The 15742-nt window shown below is 40.5% G+C and overlaps 1 protein-coding gene across 4 annotated transcripts in view; it reads left to right on the forward strand.

Moving 5' to 3' along the window:
* Positions 1-11316, forward strand: part of SUGCT (succinyl-CoA:glutarate-CoA transferase) — a 372291-nt gene extending 360975 nt beyond the window's left edge. For 3 of the 4 annotated variants that reach the window (XM_042476870.1, XM_042476871.1, XM_042476876.1), the window contains one exon: positions 10019-11316. In XM_042476870.1, coding sequence (XP_042332804.1) covers positions 10019-10182 — 164 coding nt within the window. In that variant the 3' untranslated portion in view covers positions 10183-11316. The remainder of the gene's footprint in view (positions 1-10018) is intronic. The other variant, XM_042476872.1, reaches the window with a different exon arrangement.
* The last annotated feature ends 4426 nt before the right edge of the window (positions 11317-15742 follow it).

Raw genomic sequence — 15742 nt, forward strand, 5'->3', positions numbered from 1 at the left:
ATCTTGGGCTACATTCGCACTGCCGAAATAATCCAGTTTGACACCACTTTAAGTGTCATGGCTCAATGCTATGGAATTCTGGGAAGTTTAGTTTGTTATGGCACCAGAGCTCTCTTTTGTTGTTGTTAACTGCCCTCAGGTTGACCTCGACTCATGGCGACCCTATTGATGAGACATCTCCATGGCCCTCTGTCCTCCACTGCTCTGCTTAATTCCTGCAACCCCATACCTGTGACCTCCTTAATAGAGTCCATCCATCTAGCATGTGGCCTTCCTCTCTTCCTACTTCCCTCCACCTTTCCCAACATTATTGTCTTTTCTTGAGTCTTTTCTCCTCATGATGTGTCCGAAGTACAACAGCCTCACTTTGGTCATCTTGGCTTCCAGAGAGGTTTCCAGCTTGATCTGCTCTAGGACCCATTTGTTTGTCCTTTTGGGATCCTTAGCATTCTTCTCCAGCACCACATCTCAGATGAATGGATTTTATTCCTATCTTCTTTCTTAACTGTCCAGCTCTCACATCCATACATGGTAACAGGGAATACAATGGCTTATATGATTCTAACCTTTGTGCTCAGTTATATATCTTTGCATTTTAGAATCTTTTCTAGTTCTTCCTATTCTTAATCTTCTTCTGATTTCCTGACTGCAGTCCCAATTTCTATCAATGCTTGATCCCAGGTATGTAAATTCTTTTACGATTTCTATTTCTTCTTTGTTGAGGCTGAACTTGTGAAGGTCCTTGGTGGTCATTATTTTTGTTTTCTTTATATTAAGCCTACCTTTTCACTTTCATCTTTGATCTTCCCTAGTAGGTGTTCCAGGTCTTTGAAGTTTTCTGCTAGTACTATGGTGTCATCTGCATATCTTAGATTGTTGATATTCTTTCTTCCTATTTTCTTCCTCCTTCTTCTGTGTCCAATCCTGCTTTTCTTATAATATGTTCTGCATACAAGTTGAACAGATAGGGTGAAAGGATACAGCCTTGAATGGCCCCTTTTCCAATTAGGAACCATTCTGTTTCTCTGTATTCTGTTCTGACGGTAGTCTTTTGTCCTGAGTACAGATCCCTCATCAGTACTATAAGATTTGTTGGCACACCTATGTCTTTAAGGGCATTCTATAGCCTTTTATGATCTATGCAATCAAAGGTTTTGCTATAGTCTATAAAGCACATGCTGATTTTCTTTTGGAATTCTTTGATGGGCTCCATTAGCCATCTTATGTTTGCAATGTGGTCCCTAGTGCCTCTTCCTTTCCTGAATTCTGCTTGAACCTCTGAGATTTCTCTCTCCATGTATGGTCAGAGTCTATGTTGCAGAATTCTGAGCATGATTTTGCTTGCATGGGAGATCAGTGCTACGGTCCTATAGTTGCTGCAGTCTCTTGTGTCTCCTTTTTTTTGATGGGGATATACATTGATCATTTCCAATCTGTTGGCCATTGTTTTGTTGCTGTCAATTTCTTCTTGTACTCCTTCATAGAATTTATCAATTTCTTCCTGTTCTGCCTCTGTTGTTGGTGCATATACTTGAATTATGGCAATAATCATAGGTTTACCATGGATCCTTACTGAAATGATTTGGTCTGATTTTTTTGCATTGTATTCTCTGACTTCTGTTGCCACATTTTTCTTAGCATGAAAGCCACTCTGTTTCTCCTTGTCTCTCAGAGAAGACTAAATGTCTCACAAAGCTACACTTCCTAAAATTCCCTGACACTGAGCCATGGAGTATTTTTGCAGTGTGGATGCAGCCCAAGTGATCAGTCAGCCAGTCTTTGGCCTCCAAATCCAGACAGGCTAAGTCAGCATTATTAGTTTGATGAGTTAAAATCTGTGAATATTCTCTTTTAAGAACTCCATGGCAGGTGTGTACAACACGGTCCTCTTAGTGATGGGAGCAGCTGTACCTGTTGAATTTAGATGAGAATTTTATTGAGTTCTTTTCTGATTAGATATTACCAATATTTGATTTATTTATTCATAAATATAACAGATAGAACTTCAGATTTTAAAAGTTCAAATGTGAGAGAAAGCAAAACTGACAGATAGATCCAGCTATTTCTAGTCTTTTGTGTGTGGCACATTCCAGTGCTTCCAGCATATGATAAAGTTCAGCTCAGGATTTTGACACCTCTTTGTGCTTGTTGTAATGCTGATTTGATGTGTTATACTCCTGCCTCGATCCATGGGGAGAGGTGGGAAATATAAATAAAGATTTTATTTATTATTATTACCTCTATGGCAGCAGAAAGAGACCACTGCTTTGCTCTTTCAGTACACTAAAGGGTAGAGTATGCGAAACATGCAAGCTGGGGGCACATTTTGGAGAATTCTGCAGTTCTAACTCATGTTAGTAAGGCAAGGCACAGGCCAAATGCACTGCTGCTTATAAGCAAAATTGGTCTATCTTGTTTCGAAAGGAGAAGAATTACAGAACAAATGATGCCCTGTACTGGGACAGGAAATACTATCTTGTATTTTGTGAGTTTTTCTTGAGATTTATGAAGCTGATATCTGTTTGCCTCAGGATCTAGCTACTTTGGTAACATTTGGAGCACATTGATGTGGATAACATGTGGTATTTCCAGACTCAGATTTTATTGCTGCCATAATAGCAGAAACTATTTTCTGAAGAGTGTGGCTTTTCTCTCTGTAGTTCTAGAATTAATCCAGCCAGAAAAGCCAGTTGCCAGTCTTACTGGGTGTTTTGAGAATTGTAGTCCAAAGAATCTAAATTTGTATCTCCTGCTTTTTTGCTTGAACCTCAGGCTCTAAGAACCAGAACATGCCCATGGGTATTCCATACATTAAGTTTATCCCACAGGCTTCCTGGCATGCAAATGGAATGGTACAAAGGGGGCTAGGAAGGGAATGGAACGGGTGGGGATGCATTTTACCATACACAGAACACAGATGCCGGAAGTTCCCATTCCATTCCCCATCCGTCCCAGAGGAGGTGATTTTTAAGAACTGTTCTGAACAGTTCTCAAAAATCGCCTCCTCTGGTCCGAATGGGGAATGGCATGGAACAGAATGGGGACTTTGGGTGGTGTTTGGCGGCATTCTAGTGTGCGGTAAAATGCATCCCCCACCCATTCTGTTTCCTTCCCAGCCCCTTTTGTACTGTTCCATTTGCGTGCCAGGAGCCCTGTGCGATAAACTTACATGTTAGAAACTAGACTGTTAGAATCTATATGTAGGAATACGTGAAGAAGAATTTGACATCTGAGCTGGCATTTACTCAAGTGATTTGGGACTGTTGGATAAGAGGAATATGAGTGGCCTTCAGACTTAGGGCAGCAATTTAAGTTTTTTGCTTGAACCCTGGAATCACAAAACCACATTATACAATGTAGTACAAAAATGTTGTTGTTGTTTTGTATGCCTTCTCAAGTCATTTCCAACTTATGGCAACCCTAAGATGAACTTATCATGGGGATTTCTGGGGCAGAGTCTGTGTGGGTTTCCATGGCCAAGCAGGAACTTGAACCCCGTTCTCCAGAGTTATAGTCCAGTGGCCAAACCACTACACCACCCTGGTCCCACAAGAGAAATACATTTAGAATTAAAGCATTCTGAAACTTGTTCTGACAACCAGAACTGACAAGAGCTCATTTTACATCTTCAAAAAAACACTCATGGAGTGTATCCACACTGCACAGTTGTAGCATTGTGATACCAGTTATAGCATTGTGATTAGAACTCTCCAACATGCATGGTCCTTCTGCACCTGAAAGAAATGACAAGTCCCATTTGTAGTGTCTGTGTGCAGAATTATTTTGGTTTAATATTTTAAGCCAAAGTAATCAGTCAGTTATGTTTATATGTGAAATCATGCAACTACTAATCACATTTGAAGAAACACTCATGTTATTTGTGTCTGTCCATCCTGTTGTTTAATATATTATTTCTTATGTGCAGTTGAACATTCATTTATTTTCCCATAGGTGAACTGTAGATAATATTTCTTGAATACCTGACACAAAAACTTATTTTTCATTGATAACTACTACTGTGTTTTGATTTTGTACAAGATGTAAATATACATAGAAAGACCCAGATTAGGGGAGACATTAGCACAAACAATGTTGTCTATCTATTAAAGTCTTCCATATAGTGTGACGTAACCTAGTATTGTCATATGATCACATTTAGTCTTTCCCAGCCCTTTTCCCACAGCACTGACTGCCATTGCTAGGATCTGAAACCATACAAGTCAAGAAATCACAACATGGGGAAAGCCTAGGACATTATATAGGGCATGGATCAGCAACTACCCTACCTACTATTTTTGGACTGCAGTATGCAAAATTCCATGCCTTAAGTTTATCCAAAGGGACAGTAGGAATTGTACAACATATACATTTAAAAGGCAACAAATGCAATTTCTGGGGTTAGAGATTGACATACCATAAGGGCATTTTATGTAATCTCTGGATTTTTGATGTTTACAATGTCTTTAAAGATAATGGAGTTCAACCATTTTATCCAAACAAAAGCCTAAATTCAACTATTGTGGCAAAAGGAAGATGCATTAACTGGGGAGGCTGAAGGCAGAGCAGGGGAAAAAGAAAAACATTCCAAAAAGGGAAAAGAGAATCAGTCAAATGTGAAACCCACAAGTGTAAGTGGCAAAGGATCAAAGGTGATGGGGTGTGTGGGAGGAAGGTGCTGCTGATCCTCCCAGACAGTGGATGATGGAAAAATTCTATTTCAACCAAGCACCTGCTGCTTATGATTAGAACATTACAATTGTGAACCCAAGTAAGCTAAAGCACTTTGCTCCACAGTTAAAGGGAATACGAAAGAAACTAGTCCAAAGCATCAGGAGGTGGAAAAAATCAGGGAAAATGGGGAATTGTTTTAATGAAACTGATCTGTGCATATTTGAGATGGAATATTGCTTATGTGTGGTTGCTTCCAATCTGACTCTAATTTATACTCTCAAGCTTCTTATTTGTTCTTTTGGATGCAAAGTCCTCCCTCCCTCTCATAAGCAAAATGTCTGTGTGTGTGTGTGTGTGTGTGTGTGTGTGTGTGTGTGTATGAGACAAGTAAATGTGCTGGCTTTCCATAACTTACTAGCTTTATACTTCATTCCTTTTCATGGGTGTGTCTGGTTCTTGCATTTCACTTTCTCAGACTTACTGTATCCCTTATGGGTGAAGAAGGATGATTTCTGAACTCTTTGCCCTTTATGAAATAGAATGAAAAATCTCTGTTGAGACTGGCAAATGTTTTGGACATACATTGTATGCACACCCATACAACCTGAACCAAAGGCCCCATGTTGCTTTGATATTTTCCAGCTCAAATGAGCTGCATATTACATGACAAGGGTTGGCGGCAGAAAATGGAAAGTCAGCACATTTGCTTGTCCTTCATACGAAGTTGGTATTGATCAAAATGTCAGTTTGTAAATTTATCTGAATGGGGGTCTGAATGTGGAATTTGCTTTCTTTTATTCCTACCCAGACCCTAATGCTGAATATTCTTTTAAGAATTTAACATTAAAATAAAACAGATGATGGTTTGGAATGGGAAGCAGCAGGATAATGGCAGCAGCCTGACAGATGGGAGACCATTTTAATTAGGGCATTCCAGCTGTTTCAGTTGCAAAGATCAGATTGCACTACAGCAGCTAAACTGGCATGGGGAGTTAGGCAGAGCCAGGTAGCATCATTCTGCTTGACACTTCAATGACTACCTTCTCCATATTGCAGACAATATTTTTTGTAATGCACCCTCCTTCTGGGCTGGTGGTCTAACTTCAAAAGATGGTACAACTTTTCCCAGGACCTTCCCTTCTGAAAAGTCCTCTGTATAACACAACTGAGATAGGATTGTATTTGTATAACTCTTTTGTTTGCCTCTGCCATGCCTACATTGTCTCTACATCAGTTTGAGCAGAGCATTTTCTTGGACTGCAATATGTACAATATGGAACTCTACGTATTGTTACAGTACGTGCAATATGTGCAATACTGACCACCACAAACTGTGGGACTGCAGCACCCATTATTCCTCACCAATGCCTATTTTGGCTAGAGTGGATGGGGGGGGGGGGTACAATGCAACAGTAGCCAAAGGCATGCAAGTTGTCTTTCCCCTGCCCACTATAGTTCATGCCTAGTCTTGCAATCCATAGCAAGACTCCTGCTGTGGCTTTATGCTGACATAAATGCTGCTATGTAAGCAGTTTCACTTTTTTAGAGGTTGTGCAAGAGTGAGGTCTAAATTTGCTAAGGGGGTTCTATATGTGTGGCTCTTAATGGTGGTTGAAGAACTGGATGGTCTGACTGCCTGTTCTGCACAAAAGAGTACTCCAGTAACTCCAGATTAGTTTTTACGCTGTGCAACTGATGAACAGGATCTTGGCCTATGGAGTTCAATAAATTCACCATATGTTTTAAAAAAAACTACAAATAAGGGATTAAAATGATAATGCAATGAGATATGTGGGTGGTGCAAGCTGTGGAGTCACCTCCAGAAACTGGAAAATTTCTACCCAGTTGTTATTGTCCTCCTGTTTTCACATATCACAGACTCAGTCCTGGTCCCTGAGGCCTGGATACAATTGGTCCCTGAGCTGTGCAGTAAATCTGCAGCAGGAGAAGGGGCCTCTTTGTTGGCCTCCATGAAGAGAGGCCAGAGAGTAACAACAACTCTGAAGGAGAATGCTTTCATGGCCGGCATTCATAGTTTTTTGTGTTTTTTGGGGGCTATGTGGCCATGTTCTAGAAGATTTTATTCCAGACGTTTCATCAGCATCTTCAGAGAAAGCCCAAAATACCCACAAAAAATAAGTCTGTTGCCCCCTAGAATATCATCTCTTCACTTTTGCGACCCACCCACTTGCCCTCCTACCCTCAGTGCAGTGTAAGCTTTGCTCGTCATCTATGGTCTGTGTAGGGATTTCCCCCCTATTACCAGGGGGGGTTTGCCTACCCCATACTGTATCTGTTGGGAACTGGACAATTGGTTCAGGGTGGTGTCATTAAATAGGTTTTCCTTGGCTGGTAGCGGCGGGGGGGGGGGGGCTTATAGATCGGTGTATACCTTGGTGCCCCATTGTGGTGGAGGGTTGTTATCTGGAACTGCCTCCATGGGGTAAGCAACCAGGGTGTGTGGGAAGGAGACTCCTCTTGGGGCTTTATTCTGCTCCTCCCTCTGCAATGGTCTAAGCCACCCCCCCAAAAAAAACATGAACTTGTTGCAGTGGCCTTCCAAATAGACATTCTGGATGCCATTGCTCAGTATCTGACTATTGGGCACAGCAAGATGGTACTTTGATCCTTCCTCCCCTTTCCACAGCAGTCATGCAATGGTTGCTCAGCAGGGCTGTCACAGGAAAACCATGGGGAGCTTTAGCAGATTACTGCCTGTAGAACTCTCACACTAAACTGAGCAATGTAGGATATCAGCCAAAGTGTCTACATGTCATAGATATTTGTAAATGTCTAGAGAACAATTCATACAGGTGTAACTACTCATTATACCCCCCAAAGCAGTGGAATGGGAAGGAATGGGGAAAAAAAGGCAATAATATATTCCTTAGCCAAAACAAAAGCCTTATATCTTCACTGGTACATGAAATAGTAAAAGGAATACTGATATGTTGTGCCTTTTAAATTGTCCTGTTCCTAATTTCCAAACTAGGTCAGCATGGGATATATAATTAGCATGAGAAACATGAATAATAATTGGTATGATTCTGAATAATGATTTTAAAACAACCACAGAATTTAGTTGCTATTATAAATCCCCCCCCCCCTCACTTTTGCAGGAAATCCAATGTATGCTCAGGCACATACTCAAACAAGTGCAAAATTAATCTGGGCAATCAGAGTTACTTAGTCTTTGAAAAATAGCCAATAAAAGTCCCTGGCTTTTGCCATTTTTCTCTTTCATCTCAAAAATCTTCCATAAAATTTTCTGGGCTGTATAGCCTTTTAAAAAGAAAGAACCCTTTAATCCTCTTGGGATCCAATGCAGCAAAACGATGCTTCCACTGTCTTATCTGCCTTTTATATCTTCTGTTTTAATGTGTTCTGTATCTTAACTTTATGACTTTGTTTGGCGCCTGGGATGTTATGGCAGAAAGGCGCCAAATAAACAAAATTTATTATGATGACATGGAGTTCAAGTACTAGGGAAAACTCTGAGACAATTTGGTACTTTAAGAATAACTGATATAATGTTTATCTGAAGCAGTAGGAAACCTTGATGATAAAGAGCTATCTGGACCATGTATCTCAGCAACTTGCTAAAGAAGTCAAAATATGAATATTAATGTGCAGAACTTTATGTGAGGAATACACACACACAAATCAAAATCTTAATACAGTCATTTTTAATAAATTGTTGTTTCTCAGGCACAATAGCCTCCTCATGCAAAAGACATCATCTGTGACTTGTGGACTCTACTTTCTTGCAGACCAAAAGTTTCTGTACTTTTTGAACTTAAGAGCTGGCCTATTCCAGATGCCACCAGATCTTAGACCACCAAATCTTGGAAGGCACCCAATGACAATTTCTAAGGATCAGAGCCTGAAAAAGCTTTGCAGTTGGTGAAGTAATATAGTGACATGAGGAATCCATTCCTAAGTAACTTTGCAAGACACTTTCCAAGAGGGATATAAACCTTTACTTACTTTGTTCTAGCATGCAGGGATGAAAAATATGGGGAGCTGGGTCCCCCCCCCCCTTTTCTCCAGTTGGGGAAAATTACAAAAGTTTTTGTGCCCATTTTAATAATTTTTCATATTTTGGGACTTGTTTGCAAAAACATTGTGATTGAGTTTTGAATAAAACAAAAATCAGACTTTTGTACAAAATATGACAGCATCCTGTTAATCTGTTATGATGTTGTCACAGAGCGAAGAGGATGAGGCAGGATAAGGCTCAATATTTCAATCCAAGATTAGATGCTAGGAGAAAGGGCTATGTCATGAAGATTTCATCATGTTAAACTGCGAGTCTGTAGATAGATACATTTCTCCTTTTTTGTTCTTTTAGCATATCAGATTTATAATCAGTGTACAAAATGTCCTCCTGGAACTCCTGCTGGAAATAATGGAAGTAAAATTGTAAACAGAAAAACCCACAGAATTATTTCCACAGTCAGATAGCCAAGGCTGAATGGCTTTGTTAGTGGTCCCAGTTCTGCAAGTCCCTAGACTAATTTGGAGATTATGTGTCAGATGATAAAACCTTATGGCATTTGTATAATGTACATCAGCTTGAAAAGGTCTGTGAACAAATATTGAAGAGAGATTAGATCATTTCAATATATGGTCACTTAGGACTATTCATTTTGCACTCTAAACACACATAAGCACTCTTGTGATTCAATATCTTTTTTGGAATATAGATGAAAAGATCTGGTTGGAATGAAAGCACAGCAAACTCAGATGTGTAAATCATGAACTATGGAAGTGTTTCTGTAATTTCATGGGTCTGGTTTGGAGCTAACTCTGTCCAGTGATGATCTAAACAAAAAAACCAGTGTCAACCAAGAGGAAGGTGCTTTCCTATTTGTTGATTATTTGTGTATTCTGTTAGAAGGAAATAATGACATCCTTCATTAAAGTTGGCTTGGTTAAAACTACTAGGCAAACAACATGTTTTGTGGTGTTGCTGGAAACTTTCCATTGCTTTCTAGGGCTGATATAAACATGATATACAGTATCCCATTATTTATCAAGTCACAGCTGGATGTGTGAATTGTTGAAAGTAGTGTATTTTGAAGTGATAGTGTACTATAAGAATTCTCTTGCTGTAGGGTGGAATCCTGTTGGGGCCTTAATTTTTCCATAAATAGACTTATGTCTGTGGGCATAAGAACTGGACAGTTTTAAATGTCCAGATCCAGTAAGGGGCTGCTGTGACATTACTATGCTGGGGATCAGGCAATGTGAATGATACACATCAGTCCATTTATGCATAGGGACACCAGATAGAGGCTGCTGCTGAGCACAGCATTTCTTACTGTTCTATTTTCTTTTCTGACAGGGCCAGCTGTGAGGTACAGCCAGTTTGACGTCTCTGAGCCAAAGCCACCACCTCTTCTTGGTCAGCACACATTGGAGATACTGAAGGGCACATTGGGGTACAAGGATGATGACATAAAAGAACTACTTAGCTCTGGAGTGGTTGCTCAACATGAACGCATATGAATGCATTTGGCTCCCATCCGCAATGAAAAGGAAATCTTCTTGAATCCTACTAGATATTATCTCTTCACTTTTCACAACCTAATGAAAGAAATATGATAAATCTTCTTTATATTACTTTAGCTATGATTTAAAATACACTGACCATCAATCTACCAACCTGCTGGGTTTTAAATGATCTGATTTTGCTACATGAAAACATAACTACATATTTTTGTAAAGTTCACACTGCCCAACAGTTATAATTCTAGGGAATATGATTTTATTATGGTTGTAATAATCCCAAATATTAGATGCCCACAAAAACACAGGAAAATGGACAGGTAACAGTCACATTTGAACACTATATTTAAAGGTGCCTTTCTGCTTAAAACATTTTAGCATAAAGCCACGGATTTGAAAAAAATAGGTATCCTCATGATTCATTTCAACCAGGAGTTCAAAAACTTTGTTGATCTATTATGTGTGGGGTGTGTGTGTGTGTAGGGAGAGACAAACCTATATGAGGAGAAGAGAGAGACCCTGATAAGATTAATTTAGCTAGGATCAGGTTTGCTTGTGGTGGTATTTTCTTTCCACTACATTTGATGGCAGCTGTAAAAACTCATCTGTGGCCTCTCTCTTTACATAGACTTAAACCAAGCAAAGTACTGAATGGTGCTGGTAAATGAATGGTGTTCATTTCCTAAAGGCTCTTCAGTTTTGCTGATTTCTTTTATTAATATGCAAATTTTATATTGCCTATACTGTTAGGTTTTCAAGTGGCATCACCTTCCAAAAAGCAAGGTTCCCCCCCCCCCCCCAAGTAATTTTCTATCTTTTTTGACTTCTTAATAAGGAAATGACATTTAAGAGCCGACTTCAGTTACAAATTATGGGTAAAATCCTGACCAGTTAACACAGTGGGAAATGAAAACATTATGTGGAATATTTCACCAGCAGCTCATGTCATCTAAAAATCATCACAAAAACAGCTGAGGGTGAGAAGATGATTCTAGAGCTACAATAGAACAAAATCCACAATAGTGTGATACCTAAGAAACAAAAACAGAATAGATTTTCAGACCAGTGCTTACCATGGAGTAAGTGCTGGTAAAACCCTGCTAAACCATTTAAGAAGCGCATGTGTGTGAAAGCCTGATGCGCTTCCTAGATGGCAAGGAATCGTCCACTCACCTCCTGTGTCCCTGAATCATTCGGGGAGCAGTCATTTCCCATGAACGCAAAGTTTCCATTCATGGGAAATGACTGCTCCCCAAACAATTCAGGGACGCTGGAGACGAGCGGACAATTCCCTGTCATTTAGAAAGCAAGTTAGGCTTTCACACACACACATGCTCCCTAAATGTTTTAGCAGAGTTTTACCAGCGCTTACTCCATGGTAAGCGCTGATCTAAAAATCTTCAGAGACACCCTGGATCCAAAGAGGAGTTACTTTACTGCTGCTAATAGAGTTTAAATATTGCTGTCTTTTATCTGGGTCTCCACATGGCCAAGAGGGGAGTAGCTTCTTCCTGCACTGAGAACGCTTCAAATCAACCGAGCATCAACAGAAATAACATTTGTAACAAAATGTAGGCCTGTGATTCCAACACCATTCCCCCCCCCCCCCTTTCATCTTCAGTATGATTTTTAACATCTTTTGCCTAATGAAGAAGCCAGTGGAGCTTCAAAAACTTTCATGATGTGTTTTGTTTATTTTGGTTGGCCAATAAAGGTATCACTGGTGCTTTCTGCACCGGCATTTGGGACGTCCGGAGGACGTCCTATTTTAAAAAAGGGGCGTCTCTTATAGACGCCCCTGGGCCTAGTACGGACTCCGTCCGTACAAGATGGCACCGGCCCTTCTACATGGCCGGCGCCATCTTTGCGTATCGGACGCTGAGCGTCCGTACGGGTCGCATCCTTTGTGACGTAGTGAGTGTGCCCCTGGCGCCTCGCTACGTCGCAAATGCGATGGAAAAAGAAGCTCCATTTTGGAGCTTCTTTTTCGGTCCGTGCGGGAATCGCGCCGTGTGGAGGCTCCGGCTCCCCCGCGGACCTACCGGCGGCGGCGGCAGAGCGCTGCAAAGTGGCGGTATGTACCCCGCCAACGTTTTGTGGGTTTTGCATTTTTGCCACTTGGCCAGCATGCCTGCCCTTGAATGTATTTCCTGGATGAGAACAAAAGTTTGCTTGCTTTAAGAAATTCCTGCATAGTAACAATGAGAATCCCCTCACCTACACGATTAGGAATCTATTGTACTCACTGATGTAATCTGGGATTAGTTTGGATCCAATTCAGATAAATCATTTAAGGTGCAACCATTCAGAGCTTAAGTCCTTTTGCAATTCAGATTATATTACCAGATGCAAAAGGACAGTACCCAACAGATGCTCTCAGGAAGGCTCAGTGGAACATCCATTGTTGCCTGGATACCTGGGAAATCAAATTCTCAGTGCTTCTCAACATCAATATCTATACCTGTTCCAAATGGATGTGTAAAAGAAGCTTGTTTCCCATTCTTAGCTAGAGAAGCCTGTTGTCGGAGTATTCCTAAATAGCAAAATGTATATCTGCCACCAGGTATAACATCCAGCGACATATTTTTTGTTTGTTTAACTAAGACCTCCGAAAAACAATCCATCATACATACTCTCATCTTATTTTTAAGAGTGTCTTTCCCTGGAAACACAATGATGAATTTCATGATCTGACATTCATGTTAAGAGCTACTAATTGTATGAATAAAGCTAGTAGAATCTAGGCCATAATTAACAGCATGCGACACATGAAAGGAGAACCACTTTTTGTATACATAGCAATATGGCATTTCTTCAAGCCTGGTGGGGAGAGGGCATGATTGTTCAGTCCCGCAGGCATATAATTTAGATCAAAAGTAAATCCTGAGCAAGAAGATTCTGAACTTTCTATGTGTGTTAAAGTGAGGTATTGCCCTCCTCCTCTCAGAAACTAAATAAAACTAACCCAAACTGACACTTAACAAATAATGACCACATTTTACTCAAAGGATCGGAAACAGGCCTGCCATTATAAGTGGTCTGTCACTTTGTTTCCAGTTTAACAAACAACATCCCCCAAGTTAGATTTGAACTTCACAAATATATATTGCTTTCCGGGGGGGTGGTTATTACACAATGGAGCTTGACAAGAATTCTGCCAGTGTTTTGAAGTCTTATGACAGGGGCTTCTTTTGTTAGGCTATTTTGTATATTTTTAAATGCTCTCATTTTCAGATTGCCTACTAATCTTTTTTCCCCTCTCTGCATGTGTGTGAGCTGAATTGCAATCTCAATACCAGAGTCAATACTTTCCCCATGTGCTAAATACATCATGAGATTCTGGATGGAGAGATGCCTCTAAGCATCAAAAGTTTGGAGTGAGTGCCAGGGGAGGGGGAGTAGAGGCAAGAGAAAAGAACCAGGGATGGAGGTGGGAGGGGTAATTGCATAATTCACCTTTAATCCAAGAAGAGCAGCCAAGATGGATGAGTGAATGCCTGGAAGTCAGTTTTAGATAAAATGATCTGGCCATACACTGGGCACCAAGTGTTGTTGAAAAATGTTGCTTCCAAAGTCATATTTACAAATATTCATGCTGTTTTTCTTGAGTGACGCCATTTCTTTCTCATTTCCAAGAGAAGAATACATAAATAAGATAGAGGAGAACGATGCTCAGCTTCATTCAAGGCCCTCTAAAATAATGCTTTCAGGAGCCTTCAGGAAAAAACTGTCAGGAATCGCAAAGGCTGACATTTTCATTCCATAGTTTATTTGGTCCAGTGCAATACAAAAATTAGGTGCAAAAATAGAGACCCCCTCCCATATATATATATATATATATATATATATATTCCTAGCCACGGTGTTACTGAAATATTTGAACTGTACAGATCAGTTTTGTTATTGATTATATTAATTTGATTTAACCCTACCTGTCTCCCGTTACTCACAGAGGCTTGCAACAATATTAACTAAAAACACAAAAGTTGTAATATTAAAACATATTTAAGCACACAACTGTGAGAATGAATAGAATCACAGCCTCAGACACCTTTTTTCCCTGAAGCAATCTAAGCTGAGAGGACAGAAACCAACTAGACTAAGTTGGGAGGGTTCACCACAGACAAGCTTATTAATTCTGACCCAGAACAGTTACAAATTATCTGGTTCTTGATTTATTTTTTGCTAACCTCGGAACTGTTCAGGTACCACCACTGGACTTTACCACACAGGGGAAATTGGGAGGGAATCGGAGATTTAAACAGCGATTAACCCAGGCAAAACGAGAATTCGAATTTAACATTTTCACACATGTCACTCTTAAAGAGGCAATGAAGAGACAACAAAGAGGAAATAAATAGCAACAAATCACTTTTGGGATTTCCCGGTGAATGATTTGTTGCTGTTTATTGCCTCTTTAAGAGTGACATCATCTGAAAATCCTAGTTGCGAATTCACGTTTTACCTGGGATAATTGCTGTTTAAACCCCTGATTTTGCCCAATGTTCCCCATGTGATGAAGTCCACTGAGAAGGACTGAGAGTTAAACTAAGCTACTATAGACAAATGGTATAGCCTGCATCTCCTCCTGCTTTTATTATTCATAAATAAGCACACCCAGTGGGTATTAAATTGTGACTACTGTGCTGCAAGAGGAGAACTTTAATTCTTCCTCTCCCAGCTGCTAGAAGATAGAAAGTTGCTGGGAAGCGGTTAATAACACTTCGGTTCCCTCATAAGGAGCATCACAACACTGTGTGCTTACTTCAAGAATGGAGGAGGTGCATACTACTTAATTAACTAAAGGCTTTATTACATGAGAAAAGAAGTGGAAATGGAGTGGGAGAGCAGTGGCTTTCTCTGTGCCTTTCCATGTGCTGTCCTAGCACTTCTGATCTCCTTCCTGAGAGAGGCATTCATAACAGTGTGCCTTTTGCCAAACAGATTTTTCCAGAATGAGCAGCTTCCTTAAATGGGCATCACAGGTATGCTTGCGCACCATGATGACACCCCTTCCGGCCAGAGCCATTTGGGTGCTGTGTCGCCCATGCATAATCATGGCATGCGCTGTATGGCCGGGTGTGCGCCATGATGGTGGTGGGGTGGCGGAACTAGGGCTCGGAGCATGTAAATGATCCACCCTAGTTCAGCCCTAGTACACCCTCAGGCTGGCACAAAGTGCTGGTCTGTACGGCCTCTCACTGACATCAGCCACCATTTGAAATAATTAGAAATAATGAGAAATTAGTTACTCACAAACCAGTGAACACATGCGTTCAGTTCACTCAGGCAGGTCTGGCAAATTACTGCAATGGTTTTTAAACTACAGTTATGCCTGGAAAGAAAGCAGCTTTGCTGATATTTATGGCGTGATACTGATGCCACATTCCTTTTCACAGACGGTGGAAAGCCATCAATAAGCTGCCAATAACACAAGTGCCTAGGTGCAAAATGTCACTGCTGCTGCAGTTGTGTTATTGCCAGTCATATAGTTTCAGTGTTCCCTCCTCTACCCCCCCCCCCCCCCCCCCCAGCTTGCTTTTCCTAAGTAGCCTTATTA

Source organism: Sceloporus undulatus, chromosome 6 (assembly GCF_019175285.1).
Source record: "Sceloporus undulatus isolate JIND9_A2432 ecotype Alabama chromosome 6, SceUnd_v1.1, whole genome shotgun sequence".
In the NCBI taxonomy this organism is placed as follows: domain Eukaryota; kingdom Metazoa; phylum Chordata; class Lepidosauria; order Squamata; family Phrynosomatidae; genus Sceloporus; species Sceloporus undulatus.